Genomic DNA, 15,958 nt, shown 5'->3' with positions numbered 1-15,958 from the left:
AAATGCTTTCCTGTAGCACCTATCATATACATCTCGTTTGAAACCTTTACTTGTCCTATGACCTAAATGGTCAATACCTATAAATCTTCTCACTCCCATGATACTTCAAATTTTCAATCTCTTTTGTGTCATTACTAAGGTCCTTAGACTAGCTCTTGTCCATCTTATGTAACTAGTTATGTAGAGCTCCATCCAGGTGTCAAGCGTACCCTACACCACTTATCAATATTGGACAGTGAACTGGGTCTCTTCTCTTACAGGACAAATGTATTTGTATTCCCTGACAACCCAGTTAATGCAACTTTATCATTTCCCACTCCTTCTCTGGAATGGAAATATCTAGACTTCTTCCTAAAGCTTCTTGGTATGTGGCTTACTTCTGACACATTGGCACTCAGATCGAGGCTCTACTACTCCTTTAATCTATCATCTCATGATAACTTGTTTCAAACATCTCTTAGTGTATTCATAGCATACTTATTCCTTCTTATCCTCCTCATTATAACTAGCGCTATCGAGCTTTCTTCCTATCCTTTGGATCTTATCCACTTTCTTTTCCTATTTCTGCTATCGTTGATATCTTTTCAACATGCTGTACTTATTCCTTAATCTTAGTCCTATCTCACCCTTACACCTTTTCCTTCAAGGATGTCCATCCCATCATTAACTTTAACTTTCTTTTTTTTATTTTATTTTATTTCTTAGTCTTATCTTGATTATTAGTTCCATTACTTCGAGAATTCTAACTTTACGATTGACTCCTACCAGCACATTCTTCACATTACGTAATACTTGTAATTAACCATAGAAAATTCTTTTTGTATCCCCTTTCCTAACTTACCTATCAGAACATTATCATTCCCTACCAGCCTTAGTAGGAAATTGCTTATCCTGGATGGATAGGAGCCCTAGAAATTATAAGTTCCATCTGAACTAAACGGCTGTGGGAAATATGTGCCATGCCTTAATTCTGAACAAGATACTTCACGTATTCATTCTCCTTAATATAATCACATATACTGCCCATAGCTTTCCAAACTTCAGCCTCAACTTTTCCCATTAGCAATAATTTCATTCGCTGTAACTCATTAGCAAATAGCACTTCCTCCAGCTTATAGTTCAAAAGGGTTGTAAGCCTTAGTAACTAGCTTGATTTAACTCCTGTCACCTTTATGATCATTCTTTCATACTTAACATTAGGTACACTATTATTGTCATTTTCGCCTCAAAAGATTAGATATGTACTAATGCCCATCAAATTTTCAATTAATTGGGTCGCTTTGACATGACCTCTCTTCTTAACATAATCTCATAGAATCGAAAAACGAGCCAATTTGAAAAGGAGGAGAAATGTTCTCCCACCATTTATGGGATACCATTGTTTAATAAACAAGATTTAGCTCATACCCCTTAGTCTCCCTTTTTAGTTTCATTTTTTCTTTGCAATTATTGTGCGTTATTACAAGATATCAGTTGTATCTACCATTTGTTATATTGTTGTCCTGCCTGACATATCATCTTAGAATTTACTATTGCCTTTTTACTCTCCATTTATCTTCCATACTTATAATTATTTGTCCAATGCTCCTTATACTTAGTTATATTCTTGAAGATAAAAGCACTCACAGATTCTTTTAGATTTACTCCAATCTTACCAATAATCACTCCTCTAATCCATGTACTTCTCAATATCTTATAATTACACCTATACCTATCTTGTCCTATTCTGACCGTTATTAGCGTTCTGCTACATATTATCATACTATTATTTATTTATTATTCTCTCTTTTTTTTACATAATTATTCTATCGATCACGTTGAAAATATATATCTAACTCCAATTTTTTACTCTAGGTCTCACCACTCTAAATTTTAATATCAAGCCTCTGTAACATTATCCCTCATCTTGCATATTTATATCCCTTATGTTGACTTTTATCCAACTTACTCCTACTGATCTTGCTTCTTTATCTAATAATATAATTCAAGTTACCACAGCACGCTCAACAGTTACTACCTACTTTGGTCGCCCACCTCACCTAATTTTCATTATACTGTCAACAACCAAAAGGGTTCTTATGTCATTGCCCCATTATCCTACCTTGGGGGTAGAAAATAGATAAGGTCTAATCCAGATCTTGTAACTCTAAGCTCTAGGCTCAGGCTCCTAACACTACATCAATTATGACCTGCTCTAAGTCTTGTACTTCTGGGTTTCATAACTTAAAAATGTTCTTCCTAATGCCATCCTTTTCTACGCTCTCTATCCCTTTTTTTTTTTTAATCTCGTTTATCCTTCCTAGAACCACATTTACCTCCTCGGTATTTTGGCTCTATTCTTCCTAATCTTATCCTAATCTGTTTTTCCAGTTTATTCTTTAGCCAACTCTTTTTATCTTACCCAAATCTGAACTTTCACTCTTCCATCCTTTAGCTCTATTTTCATTTTGAACCTGATTGTCATATCAGAAACTTATACCTTTCCACTATCCCTACCACGTCATCTATACCTCAATGTTACTCGGAATTGATCCTCTAACTACCCTAGCTAGACTTCTGCTGGCATTCAAGCTATCTCTCTTACTGCATTTGAACCGCACTCCATTTCTCTCTCTCTCTCTCTCTCTCTCTCTCTCTCTCTCTCTCTCTCTATATATATATATATATATATATATATATATATATATATATATATATATATATATTCTATGATTTATCGATGCTAACTTTTGTCCTTTTCCTTTTTCTTTATTTGGAGTATACTTTAGTCTTAAGCATTAAGAAGCTAAGGATGAACTTAGGGAATAGCAGTCATACTTCTCCTGCGTGATCTCTATTCTTACCCTTTTGGACTACATACTACCCCCTACTACCTTAGGGAGGGGATCTGTAGCAACTCTAATTTTTCATATCCATTTAATTAGTCGAAACTTAAAATACTAGTATCTAAACTCGTCATTCAATTTAAAGGCTTACATACATCTTGATCTTACATCTTATAATTCCTACATGGAACTTGTACCCTCTCCAGAACACCTAAGCTAACAACTCTCTATCTCACGCTACAATCCCATTTGGGGCACTACTCCATAAGTCATCATTATTAGTAATAATCTTCGATCCCTTCTGAAAAGATAGGACTATATCCTAACTTACTGCAACAAAGGTACTACATTTACCACCTTGCCAAAACCATATCAAATTAATGACTCTCTTATCATAGCATAGCTCTGTAAATCATCAATTCATAGTTCTGACCTTCCCTAGGTAGTAGGGTTGTACTTTACACCTTGTTGATACACATAAGATATACTATTCTCACTAAGCTCTAAGCAAAACGTTTGTCGTACTGCAAAAATCGTCCAAAATTCCATATAAAAGACTAGATGGTCTCACTCTATAGATGTCACCTTTACTTTGCAACTAATCCACAACCTCTGGTCTGATGGCAACTCTTGATGTAACTCGAGCTCATGCTAGGGTAATCGAGTTACTGACTCTAGTTACCACCCAACTGCGACCTTTCGATATTCTAGCTCTAGTTCCCTAACCAGGAGTTTCCAACTCCTCTATAGATATAGAACTTTGTTCTAGCATAATTGTACCAAAACAGAGGCCATCCGAAACACCCTCATTATGGAGCACCATGGGGATGCTCGCAGCTCTACATAATAATCTCATATCGGTACTGTAATCTACAACTTACAGAGCAGACATCGAGAACATTGTATAGTTACTACGATACGTCCTGACAGACTAGGTCTCCTAATCTCTTATCTCTCTTAAATTTACTATTATCATAAACTTACTCTGATTGGGTCATCCACTGACAACTGCCAGCAGTGGTATCCTCACCCTTATCTAGTGCAATTATATTATCAAAACTCACCTTTATGTACTCATGCCTAGCACCACATAGGCACAACACTTAGACCATACTGATAGAAATATAGTGTTTCTTGGAGAACGTATTTTCATGGCAAACCTCAATATGTCTGCTAACTCTATTTCACACTTTTATGTACTTCACAATACTGAGGTGCTAAACTGAAGCACTCTTATATTAATCGAGAAATAACGCAGAATCTAGAAACGAATAATTATAGAAAAAAAGATGAAACAGAATCCTATACTTGGCATGTGACAACTCTAGGTGCACACTTACCCATGAATCTAAAGCCTAAGCTCTGATACCACTTTTGTCAGGACCCAACTTATAGGCTGGACCGGCACTAGGACCTGGGCAAGCCTAAAGCCCCCGAGGCCCATAGTAAGCCTAAATATTCCTCAACCCAACTCTAAGGCCCATTTGGGCCCAATTTTAAGAATTTAACCGGATAGAGTCCGACCATAAAATGAACCATTCAGCGGAGAGTTTTTTATTCGCCGGACCTGTAAACACAATATATAATAAATTGGGGAGCTCGGCTCACCCTCCACATAATTAAAATGTCATAACTCAAATAAGAGCTCAGCTCTCTCATCCAATCCCATCATGCATACAGTTAATAATTTTACAGGTCCAACATAACTTTTATAATACAGGCCCAAAATAAAAATAAGAGCTTCTAACACATGCGGAGTCTAAAATTTAACTCAATTGTACAAAATATATTAAATACTATTAATGGACTTGCGAAGAAGAAGAGCAGGTTAGCCACAATAAATAATCTTCCTGTAGCCTGGAAAAATAGATGAACAGGAGTGAGCGTTCAACTCAGAGAGTAAAATACCAATTTTAATCATAATCTCTATAACTATCTAAAACTAATGCACCCTGTGGAATGAAATGCAACATCGTCATAATTTTTATATCATAACAGCAAAAAGATAATTTGGAGCACTCACACACCCAACACTATCAAGCAATACATATATGGGAGCTGATCCCCTATACAACTCTCTTAATCCAACCTCTGCCAGCGAGTGTCTCTCAAGCCGTGTCTACCCCGAATGATCGGGTCCCAGCGAGTGTCTCTCAAGCTGTGTTTACCCATCTTGTTCATATCCAATACCATACCACACGCACACCGCGCACACACACTGCTCCAAATTACCACAAACAACATCCATTGCACTTCAACAATTATGAATGCAATATAAAGCATGCCTAGTGTTTAACTACATAGATACATATTTATAAGTGATACATGGGCATACTTGAACATATAATAATATCGAAATTACAATTAAAATTAATATTTTACTCACAAACTTGAATCGAGGTCATCATGTGGTGGCCGAGTAGGAAGGTCATCTGGCTCACCTGACAATTTCATTGCAATTATTTAATATGTTTGACTCAATACAAGTTTAGAAAAGACCAAAGACACCCTAAGTTGTGCTGAAAATCCGACAGAGTCTCCCCTATACCTATGACCTACCCAACATGCAAAATGATTCCAATAACACTTCTAAGCTCAACCCATATCTCATCATCATTATATGGCCCCTTCTGGGCCCTCCAAACCAAGCAATAATCATAACATCAGACAACTCAATTGTAAGACTTCAAAACTAATATTTTTCAAAAACTATCCAAACTAAATTTAAAAATTCTATAAACTTGCCTCGCGGTCCTTAACAATATTATAAGGCTATTGCAATAGGAATCATAATTTTTTATTATCCACGAATATTTTATAAATTTTATTCTAACCCAGTACAAGGCAAAAATTGAGTAATGTAAAGTTCGAGTTTACCTATGCCAAATCTGACAACTAGAACGCCTGAAAACGGTGGGGTAGCCTATAATCTTGACCCAGTTCTAAAATAGTTCCAGTAGCTTATCTGCTCGGCCCGAAATTGCAGATCCGGGCGACGATCGAATTTCCACGAAATGAAAGTACATACGCGAAGTCCACAATACCAGGATTAGAATAATATATATATATATAATAATTATTTAAAAATTAGGGATGTCAGATTTTTTTTTTAAGAACCAAAATAATTATGAAATTTATGATTCAAATGCTCACAAAATAATCATTTGTTGTTTTATCAGTTAGACATCATTATATAATGATAATATTAAAATATCATTTATATATTTATATATAATAGATTGATTTTACTATAATGATATTGATCTTACTTTTAAAATTATAAAATTACAAATTCGAATAGTGATTAAAATTTAATAAAAAAAAAACCCTTTAAAAGGTTATTTTTTAAATGATTCTATATCTTACTGTTTTATGTCCCTTTATTTCTTCGAAATGAGTCTACTCATTTTTAAAAGAAAATTTAATTTTATAGTGAGTGTTTTAATCTAATAAGTAAAAATATTTTAAGAAATTGCAAGAATTTTGAAGTATGTTAATTTGTTAGACCAATGTAATTGATCAAGGGAAAATTAAATAAGCATGCAGAATAAAGAGGTGGGCTAATTTTTGTCTACAAATAGGTCAAGAGATCAAGAGAGAGAGATGATCTCATCACCAATTCTACAAGATTTCCATTGTTTGTATTTGTTTATTAAGGAGAAATAGACTTTAAGGAAGTTCAATGGAAACTCCTTTCTGTTTACTTCTACAAGCTACTTGTTTTGAAAAGTAACTACTGTCATAATACAGTATTGTAGCTAAAACCCTTTTGAACTCTGCCATATATATATATATATATATTTCATTTTGGACTGCTGCCCTGCACTGCACTCGCTTATTGATTCCCCTTTTTCTTTTTTAAACCTTGAACCTGCTCCATAAGAGTGGAGGCTATGTCTTCTGTGTCATCATCTTCTTTAAGCAAGAAGAGCTTAAGCAGCTCTAGTGATGATGATTCTTCTGATAAGCTTAGGAGAGGCCCATGGACGCTCGAAGAAGACAATCTCCTCGTTCATTACATTGCTCGTCATGGCGAGGGTCGATGGAATTTGCTTGCAAAATGTGCAGGTAATCAAGAATTATTAGGTAATCAAGAATTATTATTTAATGTTACAAGATAGTAACACTTACAATTATTTTTTTACCAATTTTTTATACTTTTTTTCCCCTTTTTTGGGGTTAAAGGATTGAGAAGAACAGGCAAGAGTTGCAGACTCAGATGGCTGAATTATCTAAAACCAGATGTTAAGCGTGGAAATCTTACACCTCAAGAACAGCTCTTGATTCTTGATCTCCATTCAAAGTGGGGTAACAGGTAATTAATTATAGATTGTCTTATAATTAATGATTATTTTTAAATCTTTTGTTGTTGAAGTTCTGTGCACTGACATATCAAGAACAGGTGGTCGAAAATTGCACAACATTTACCAGGAAGAACGGACAATGAAATCAAGAACTATTGGAGAACTCGAGTGCAGAAACAAGCAAGGCATCTGAAAGTAGATGCCAATAGCACAGCTTTCCAAGATATAATCAAGTGTTTCTGGATACCAAGATTGCTTCAGAAAATAGAAGGATCAAGTACTTCATGTTCATCGACATCAACATCATCATCATCTACCATTTTATCCCAGAACCCAACAGTAGTTTCTGATCAGCCTGTGAATTATTCTGCTCATGATTTACCATTCCCAATACCACCACCACAGCTGCCACAGGAAGTTTCTGGTAATCTTCAGGGAAATCTTGACCATAACTCAGACTCAGAGCATGGCTCAAATTCTTGCATTTCTTCCACGGAATCAATGAATATCTCACAAATATCTCAATTATCAGAATACCCAACTAGTCCTTTTCATCCCATCAGCACCTTTCAGAAAGATTGTTACTATGTTGATAGTGGTTGCTATAACATGGAATCCATGACCCCGGCAACTCTGTCAGTGCCTGCAGGAGTATTTCAGAACGTGGCGGAAAGCAATTGGGTTGGGTATGATTTCGGAGATAACATATGGAGCATGGATGAATTAATGGCAATTTAGGAACTCACTAGAATTTGGAGATTTTAGGGTCTCGTTTTTTGGGGATGATCCAACAAAATTACTTAGTGGTCAAGTATCTCATGTTGTTAATTTTAGGATTAATTGTGTGTTTGTGTGACAAGTAATTGTTAATTTTTGTACCCAAAAATATACAACAACTGTGAATTTCAGGTTTATATATAAGTTTCTTGCTTGAAATCAACCCTTGTACAGTAGCTAAATTGGACCTATTAGTATCTTTCCAAAATCATTGTCACTTAAGACACAGAACAGAACAGAGTGTAATAAAAAATAATTTTATAGTATTTAGGATAATTTTCTTAATTATGTTTCCTTTTCTCTTTCTTTGACATTGTCAAAGAAGTGGGATGGCGGAGAAGTTTTGGGCCATAAATCATTTGATTATTGAACATTGTTTTGATATAGATCATTTGATTATTAAACACAGACAAAGAAGAACTATGCTCTTGTTCTGCTCTAGATTTTCCATTTTTGTTCAATTTTCAAAGCCACTAGTATAGAATACTAACCCTTATTGAAGTTTTGAAAAAAAAAATTTACAGGATATCCATAAATAAAGATGAGTCAATTCTTCAATTAGAGGTCGCTTGATCGGTTTACTTTCACCTTAAAATATCTCACTTATTTATTTTAAAATTTTTCACCTTTCACTTTCACTTTTATGATAAGAAAATGAATTAATTATCTTACATGGATAACTTATTAATTACTATCTTACTCGTTGTGCTTCTATTGAATAAAAAGAAAGTTGAGCCAATTCTAGGAAACAAAATTTCTCACATATTATGCTTCAGTCAAGACTTTTTGGTATGAAAGGAATCCACCTACCATTATAACTATCAAAGGATGACTTTCATTGTGATTAATGCATGGGAAATTCTTTGCCATTATCTTCTAATTTAAGTGATTCCTCTTGTTGAAATTTGAACACTCTTAAAACATCTTGAATTAGCCACTTAACTATCCATCCTACAGTCGCCAACCCATATCTTATGATATGAGAGCTTGTAATTACTCTCCACCACTTGAGGCATGATTTTTGAGGTGGCGTCACCTTGCGCAAACTCTTATCCTTATCATAAAGGTTTTTTATTTTTTTTTTAATAACGTAACCCATTTTATTACAAATTATTCATATTTAATCATAATACGCCTTCAATCATGATAAGATCTTATTATGGTGAGTAAAAAAAAAAAAAAACAAAATTATTAACCACGTGGTATTTCTACTTGTATAGTAAATTGTGATATTCAAGTAAAATTTTCACAATAAAAACGAGTAAGAACTTAGATTTTTAACTTTACAAGTAATGTCCGTTTAGGAATTAACTCCCAACATTGATCTAATTGCTTACATTTTAAGTTTAAGACATCAATTTTATTATAAATATTGAATGATTATTTATGAAAGAAAATTATAATTTTACTCTAAATAATTATTTCTTAATTAATATATTAAGGGCATTCATGAGAGAAATTTTAATATAAATTATTTTTTAGTTGGAATATGAATAATTGATCCTGATGAAATAGATAGTCAATAAAAAAATACAGATTTAATATGGTATAAATAAATAAATTAATAAATAAATTAAAAATTTATTTGATATTACTGTTAAAATTGTCTTTAAATTATTATTGAAATAAATTTTTAAATTAATTTTAAACAACATTTAAAATTATTTTTTTTGCATAATACACAATAACAAGTTATCTACGTCGATGTTATTTAGAGAGAGAGAGAGAGAGAGAGAATTGTTGAATTGAATGGATGCAAGCTTATTATAACACATGTTGAAATATTAGGGCATAAAAACAGAATAAAGTCGGTTAACTAATAATTTGACTAGAAAATTAAAGCCATTGCAATATTGGCAGCCACCGCTGATGAATTGACAAATTCTGTTTTAATAAATGAATGCATTGCAAAAATCCAATTTTGCTACAGAAACTTCTTTAAGGATTTGGAAAAAGACTACACCTAGAATTATTCTAATTATAAGTTGACTGGTCACGGAACTCATCACCACCATTTAACTTAGACAAAAAAAAAACCCACCACCATTTAAATATTAATAAATGAACTCCTACCATTGCTATAAATGAAAATTCTCTAGAAAGAATTTGACCATTCTATTCATTAACTTGGAAATTTTTGGAAATATGAAATCATGGGTATGATGATTTTTCTGCCACTACTGAATCAATTCAAAGATTAACACAATTTGGTATTTGATCATGATTGTTAGACTCGGGTCGATTTGGTTGATCGAACTAGAAAAATTATAAATTGATCGCTTGATTAGTTTAGTTTAACTTAAAAGCCTTCTTTGTATAAAAATTATAAAAAATTTAATGGTTCGACTAGGTAATTAGCCATAAGAAGGACTCGGGTTTGGATAAAACGGATTTTGTGGGTTGTAATTTTTTTTGTTTTTTGGGTTCTCTCTAACATATTTCATTTAAAACTGTGTCGTTTTTTGGCAAAAAACTCTTATTTCTTAAATTCCACTCTTCTTTCATTCCTCAAGTCGCTCCTTGCCTCTCTCGTGTCACCCCTCACTCAAATCCTTATTTCTCTCCATCAAAGTTTCGAGTTGTTGCATTTTCTTACCCATATTCGTTTATCTCATCATTTTTTGAAATCTCTTATTTACTTTTGATTGGTAAGATGTTTGACACATTTATTTTTATTTTTTATATTTTTTTGTGTACTCTAATTGATTGAATTTTCTTTATTTATTGTAAAATTTTACATATCAATTTTTGTTTATTGATATGAATAATTTCATTATTTTGAAAATTTTGTTTTAAATATATTTATCATAAAATATTATTATTATTATTTAAATTTAAAATTTTAAATAAAAAGTTAAATTATTTTTAAAAAATTAATTTTAAAACGCATCTAACTTTATTTTAATAACTTTTTATAAAATATATTAAATTAATGATTATAATAATACTGCATTATTATATGTATAATGAGTTGATTATTATATGCAATCATTGTAAACACAAGGAATTAATTTAGTAATTAATTATAATAAAATTTACATAAAATTTACAATAATTAATAACTATAACAAAATTGTTATACGCTAAAAGGAAGGAGGGATGAGAATAATTGATAAAAGGTAGTTTGGTGGATTACAACTTAAAGACAGCTCGAAGGGGTTTAAGGAAGAGAAACTGATGTCATGGATTTGTAATGTCATTGTCATGTTGATGCGTAAAGGGAGGGAACTCTCTCTCTCTCTCTCTCTCTCTCTCCTGCATCGAGACAGTTTCACGTTTGTCCGATGATGAGATGCCTTTCCCATGTGAATGTGAAGGATCGCACTCACAAGTCTCAAAGTCTCCTCCATGACCATGATAGTCGTCGCCTTCCATGGTAACCTCATTTTAATCACAGAACAGAACTCTACACGTTGTTTCTAGGTTCATTCCACTTGTTTTTCGAGGATTTGCTGTCTTTGGACTCTTTACATAATTGAACTTTCTCTTCCATCTCCATTTCTAAAATAATTATACTGTATAATGGTAATTTCATATAAGATATTCTATATAGAATGAAAATTCAATAATGATTAAACATATTTATATAAGTAGGCTTTTAAAAATTATAACCATCAAGTAATTACTCAACAGTTTTTTTATTTTCAAAATTTAGTAATTACTTTTGTTTATAATTCATTTACTTGTTCGTCATTCTAACTGGATTTACCTACATAAAATCACAATGGTATAAAAATTATATCCTAACACATTGACTTCATCTAGGCAAATTCACTTGGAATGATAAACAAGTAAATGAATTATAAGTAAGCAAAAGTAGTTATTAATTTTTTAAAATAAAAAAATTACTGAGTAACTACTTAATGGTTATAATTTTTAAAAGCATACCTATATATATGTTTAATCCTTATTGGGTTGTTATTTTATGTAGGATATTCTGTATATAATCACTGTTATATGGTATAATTACTTTTATTTATAGTAAGATTATATGATTTTGGCTTATTAATTTTCATTTGAATTTATAATTAATAAATTATTCATCATTTGATTTATCAATCCAATATAAAAATTTTAATTAATAAAAATTAATTTTTATAAAAAAATTATTTTTTTTTTCGAAACAATCCACAATTTATATATTAATTTAAATTTATTTCAATATTCTGACACCTGTTTTTGGGTTAATGACACGTATTGTTGGAGGACCCCGACCTGCTCTCCCTTCAATTGGTAATTATTATATATAAAAATAGTATATGAACACACTGCCAATGTGCCGACATCTAATTTAGTTAGGTAAATATCCGTAGGCTGTACGATTTATATACAATTTTAATTTTAATTTTTAAATAAATTTACAATATATTATATTGCAACTAAATAAATATTAAAAGAATTTTAAAAATTAAAAGTGAAATTTAGAAGATTTTAAATATATAATAATTAAATATCTAATTTTTGTTAAAAAAAAACTATTCCTCCACCCTTTTGCAGCTTTGGAAAAGTTCTCCGGCCAAATAGTAGTCGGCCATCACACTGATTTGGCCAATTTCTGATGACCAGAAAGGAATTTTTCATGACCAATGGCGTTCAGGCATTCAAGAAGTACCCTCCAGTCAGCAAAATTCCACCGACGCTCAGACTGTGTCAGGGTACCCACAAACAGCCCAAAAAATAGTCACTATTATCGTTGTTCCCAATATTTATGAATGATTTTAATGTGTTTCATATAGCAGGATCGACGTAACCACGTTCAAACTGAAACTCACTTGTTAAGTGTAATAAAATAAAATGAATTAAATAATTGAATAATAATATTAAGATCTCTAAAAATATTTTTAAAATTTTCTAGCACATATAATAATTTTCTAAAAATGACATCAAGGCGAGTCGAGGATGGGAGAGTGATCTCCGTCCCTGCCTTACAAAAGATTGAGATTCAAGAGAAAAATTCTATCGGAGTACAGAGAAGTGAGCTTTCCCACGAAGATTTCTCTTTTTTTTTTTTTTTTTAATTAATCATTGTACAATACATATATATACATATTTTTTTTTGTTAAAACTATAATGTTTAAATACTTAAATATATAAAAATAAATTAAATTATTAATAAAAAATAATAATATATTATTATTAAAGAAAATTATAGGAATTCGAGACGTAAAAACTTTCTCCCCATACTCACCTTATACAATATTGGAATCGGATAGGATCATGAAAAATTGATTGGATAAAGAGTGGGCCAAATTGAATTTGAAAACAATTATGCTTAAATTTTTAGATTATAGTGAAATTTATGTACTCAAGAAGTAACTTGACTTTTATATTAATACATGCATTTTATGTAGTTATTTAGGTTAAATTTTACAATCATTTTATTCATTTTTTAGTTATTTTTAATTGATTTCATTAGTTTTTTAGTTAATTTTTTATAATTGTTAATTTAGGGTTAATTTGTAATTTTATTTTTGTTTGTAGATAAAATGATATTTTTGAAGAACTAAAAAGCAATTATGCAAGTGAATGGTATATTCTAAGTTTAAAAGTGCTAAAAATGAAGCTTAAAAATTAAAGATTTGGAAGGCTGTCGAAAGTTGTATAAGGAGCCGTATAGCCTATGCAGCTTGTGTCTAGAAAATGAAAAAAAATTTTAAGTAGTCGAAAATTGCATAGCCTAGTGCATAGGCTATGCACCATCTTATGCGAAAGACAGGAAAGACATTGCAAGCCTGCACAATGTGCATAGCTTCTTACGTGACCTGTGTATCTTCAAGGAAGATGAACTTAATTTTGCCAAAACTTGTATAGCCTCATGCATAAGCTATGCATTCGCTTATGCAGAAAAGTAGAAAATCTCTCAGGATTGCCAACATGTGCATAACCTTCTGCGCAGCCTATGCACCTGCTTATGCACCTTAATGGAAATTCTCTGAAGCTTACCAAAACGTGCGTAAGAACTTGCATGGCCATATAAACCTATCTTCACTTATTTTCTCCAGTTCTAACTCTGCATAAGATATTGCATGAGCACAGTTCCAGCTATGCACTTCCTCAGTAATTGGCTGAAAGAGCAAATCTTGTCATACGTGCATGACCTCACCGCATACCATTTTTAGTCCATTATAAGGTTTATGTCAGAGGGTATAAAAACATTATTACATCATTTTTTGCTATAAGAAGAAAGAATTAAAAAAGGGAGAAAGGGGAGCTGTAACTTCATTCATTTTTTGCTGGAGCTTGGATTCTTATTCATCTCCACCATTTTCTGCACTTCTTTCATTGGGTTTCTTCAGTTTTAATTTTCTTTTCATCTTTTACATCTTGTTTTGCTAGAATATTTGTATTAAACATGAGTGGTGAATAGCTGTTTTAAGATTTTGGAGCTCGGTATGTAATATTTAAGATATTTTATAGATTTTAACTGGTTTGTCTAAATTTTATGGTTATTATGAAGTTTTATCGATTTCTCGTGTGCCTAATGACATGCTTAGTATAGGATCCCATTAAGTTATGTTCTTAATCCTTGGTTGAAGCACCTAAAGGAGAAAATCCAGTAATAGATAATCAAGAAATGAAACTTAATTAACTGAAATCTGGAAATAGACTAAGGATTAAGAGGACTAATAGATTGATTAACGACCCTAATGGATATTGGTTAATTTTAAATTCCATAAAAGTAGGATTTAATTAATCAAGACACTTTTTGTCTCACTCGAAAGAGTTTCCAAATAATTTAAGAATTGATCTCCTTAAAACACATAATTTTCATATGCTTGGCTAACAAAAAAAAATCTCAAAATAGCTTAAAAATGAACTCCTTAACTCCGGAATCACCTTCTACCATTATTGATTGTTAATTATTTTTAAGTGCTTAATATCTTTAGTCTTGCCATATTTCATTTAGTTCAAGTTATTTCTCTTAACTTTAGTGAAATTTTCTACTCAAGCAATCTATTTATTAAATTTGCAAATATACATTTTAATCCTCAATTTCTTTATTTAATTAATTGTTAGTCTAAATTTTGTTTAAGTTAGTATATTTTTATATCAAAAATTCAATTTAACTCTTCAAGGGACGATGCCTTTTTTATACTACTCGAACGACCCGTACACTTGTGGTTGGATCACATCATATATCATTGTCATGAACTGAGTTTGCGTGGATTATTAGCATAATAACTACGACAAATCTGAACTATACAGTTTTGTGGAACTTGTGAATCATTTCAAATCTCTTATTCCATTGCCTTAAAGCTATGGAAGGCTTCATTCACCTTTTAGAGTGAGATCCTTACTTCTTACTAATACCAATATAACTGATTATTTGACCGAGTTATTAATTGTTTTCTCCCAACATGAGGATTATAAGTCTTTGTCTCAATTACTTATATTCCTTCTCTGGTATATTTGGAAAGGCAGAAATGCCATTACCTTTGACGATGAACTTTGGTCTTTTCAAGATATTATTTCTAAGGTCATTAATGCAACTGAAGAGTTTGCTTCCACTTAATTGGAGCAATGACTCATGCTCCAAGGAATGCTTCCTGGACTCCTCCACATCCACACCATCAAAATTAATTTTGATGCTGCAGTCAGTAAGAGAAAGAATATGGAATCCATTGTTGCCATTGCTCGAAATTCAATGAGACGTACTCTTGGATGGTATCACAGATCCTTCAACTTTGAAATCTTTAGCTTATAGAGAAGCTATGTTGTTTACTAAGAATAAGGGTTTCATTCAGTTCTTTTGGAAGGAGGTTCTCAAATGCTCATATCCATGGCTAAGGAAGCATCCACTCAATTTTATGGGTATCTTTAATGATATTTCTGTCTTTGCTCATGATCTTAATGTATATGAGTTTCATTTTTGTGCATATGGAATGTAATAGGGCAGCCCTTTCTATTGCTCAAAATATACTCTATAGGGACTCTTTTGCTTGCAATCCTTTGGAGCAATTTAACTATGTAATGTTTTTTTTTTTTTTTTTCCATTTTTGGGTTGGAATTAGAATTGGATCGACAATTTTGATTGGAAAAATTAAAAAAAAA

General features: G+C 31.8%; 1 protein-coding gene across 2 annotated transcripts; it reads left to right on the top strand.

Moving 5' to 3' along the window:
- The first annotated feature begins 6,626 nt into the window (after nt 1-6,626).
- Nucleotides 6,627-8,065, top strand: LOC110638706 (transcription factor MYB62). 2 transcript variants are annotated; one of them, XM_021789328.2, is made up of 3 exons: nt 6,627-6,911; nt 7,011-7,140; nt 7,228-8,065. In XM_021789328.2, exons 1-3 carry the CDS (start codon nt 6,719-6,721, stop codon nt 7,865-7,867), a joined length of 963 nt encoding a protein of 320 aa, XP_021645020.1. In that variant the 5' UTR covers nt 6,627-6,718; the 3' UTR covers nt 7,868-8,065. The 2 variants fall into 2 exon arrangements, with proteins under 2 accessions (XP_021645020.1, XP_021645021.1); XM_021789329.2 differs by having other exon boundaries at nt 6,630-6,893.
- The last annotated feature ends 7,893 nt before the right edge of the window (nt 8,066-15,958 follow it).

This window comes from Hevea brasiliensis, chromosome 2 (genome assembly GCF_030052815.1).
Source record: "Hevea brasiliensis isolate MT/VB/25A 57/8 chromosome 2, ASM3005281v1, whole genome shotgun sequence".
In the NCBI taxonomy this organism is placed as follows: Eukaryota; Viridiplantae; Streptophyta; class Magnoliopsida; order Malpighiales; family Euphorbiaceae; genus Hevea; species Hevea brasiliensis.
The sequence above is the reverse complement of the archived record's forward strand: the minus strand, read 5'-3'. Positions and strand labels throughout refer to the sequence as shown.

What these genes read in the sequence shown, in the direction of transcription:
- LOC110638706 (XM_021789328.2), top strand. Translation starts at nt 6,719, where the DNA reads ATGTCTTCTGTGTCATCATCTTCTTTAAGCAAGAAGAGCTTAAGCAGC. An exon ending in AGGTAATCAAGAATTATTAG is followed by an intron (nt 6,912 to 7,010) that starts GTAATCAAGAAT and finishes TTGGGGTTAAAG; the next exon opens with GATTGAGAAGAACAGGCAAG. An exon ending in CATTCAAAGTGGGGTAACAG is followed by an intron (nt 7,141 to 7,227) that starts GTAATTAATTAT and finishes TATCAAGAACAG; the next exon opens with GTGGTCGAAAATTGCACAAC.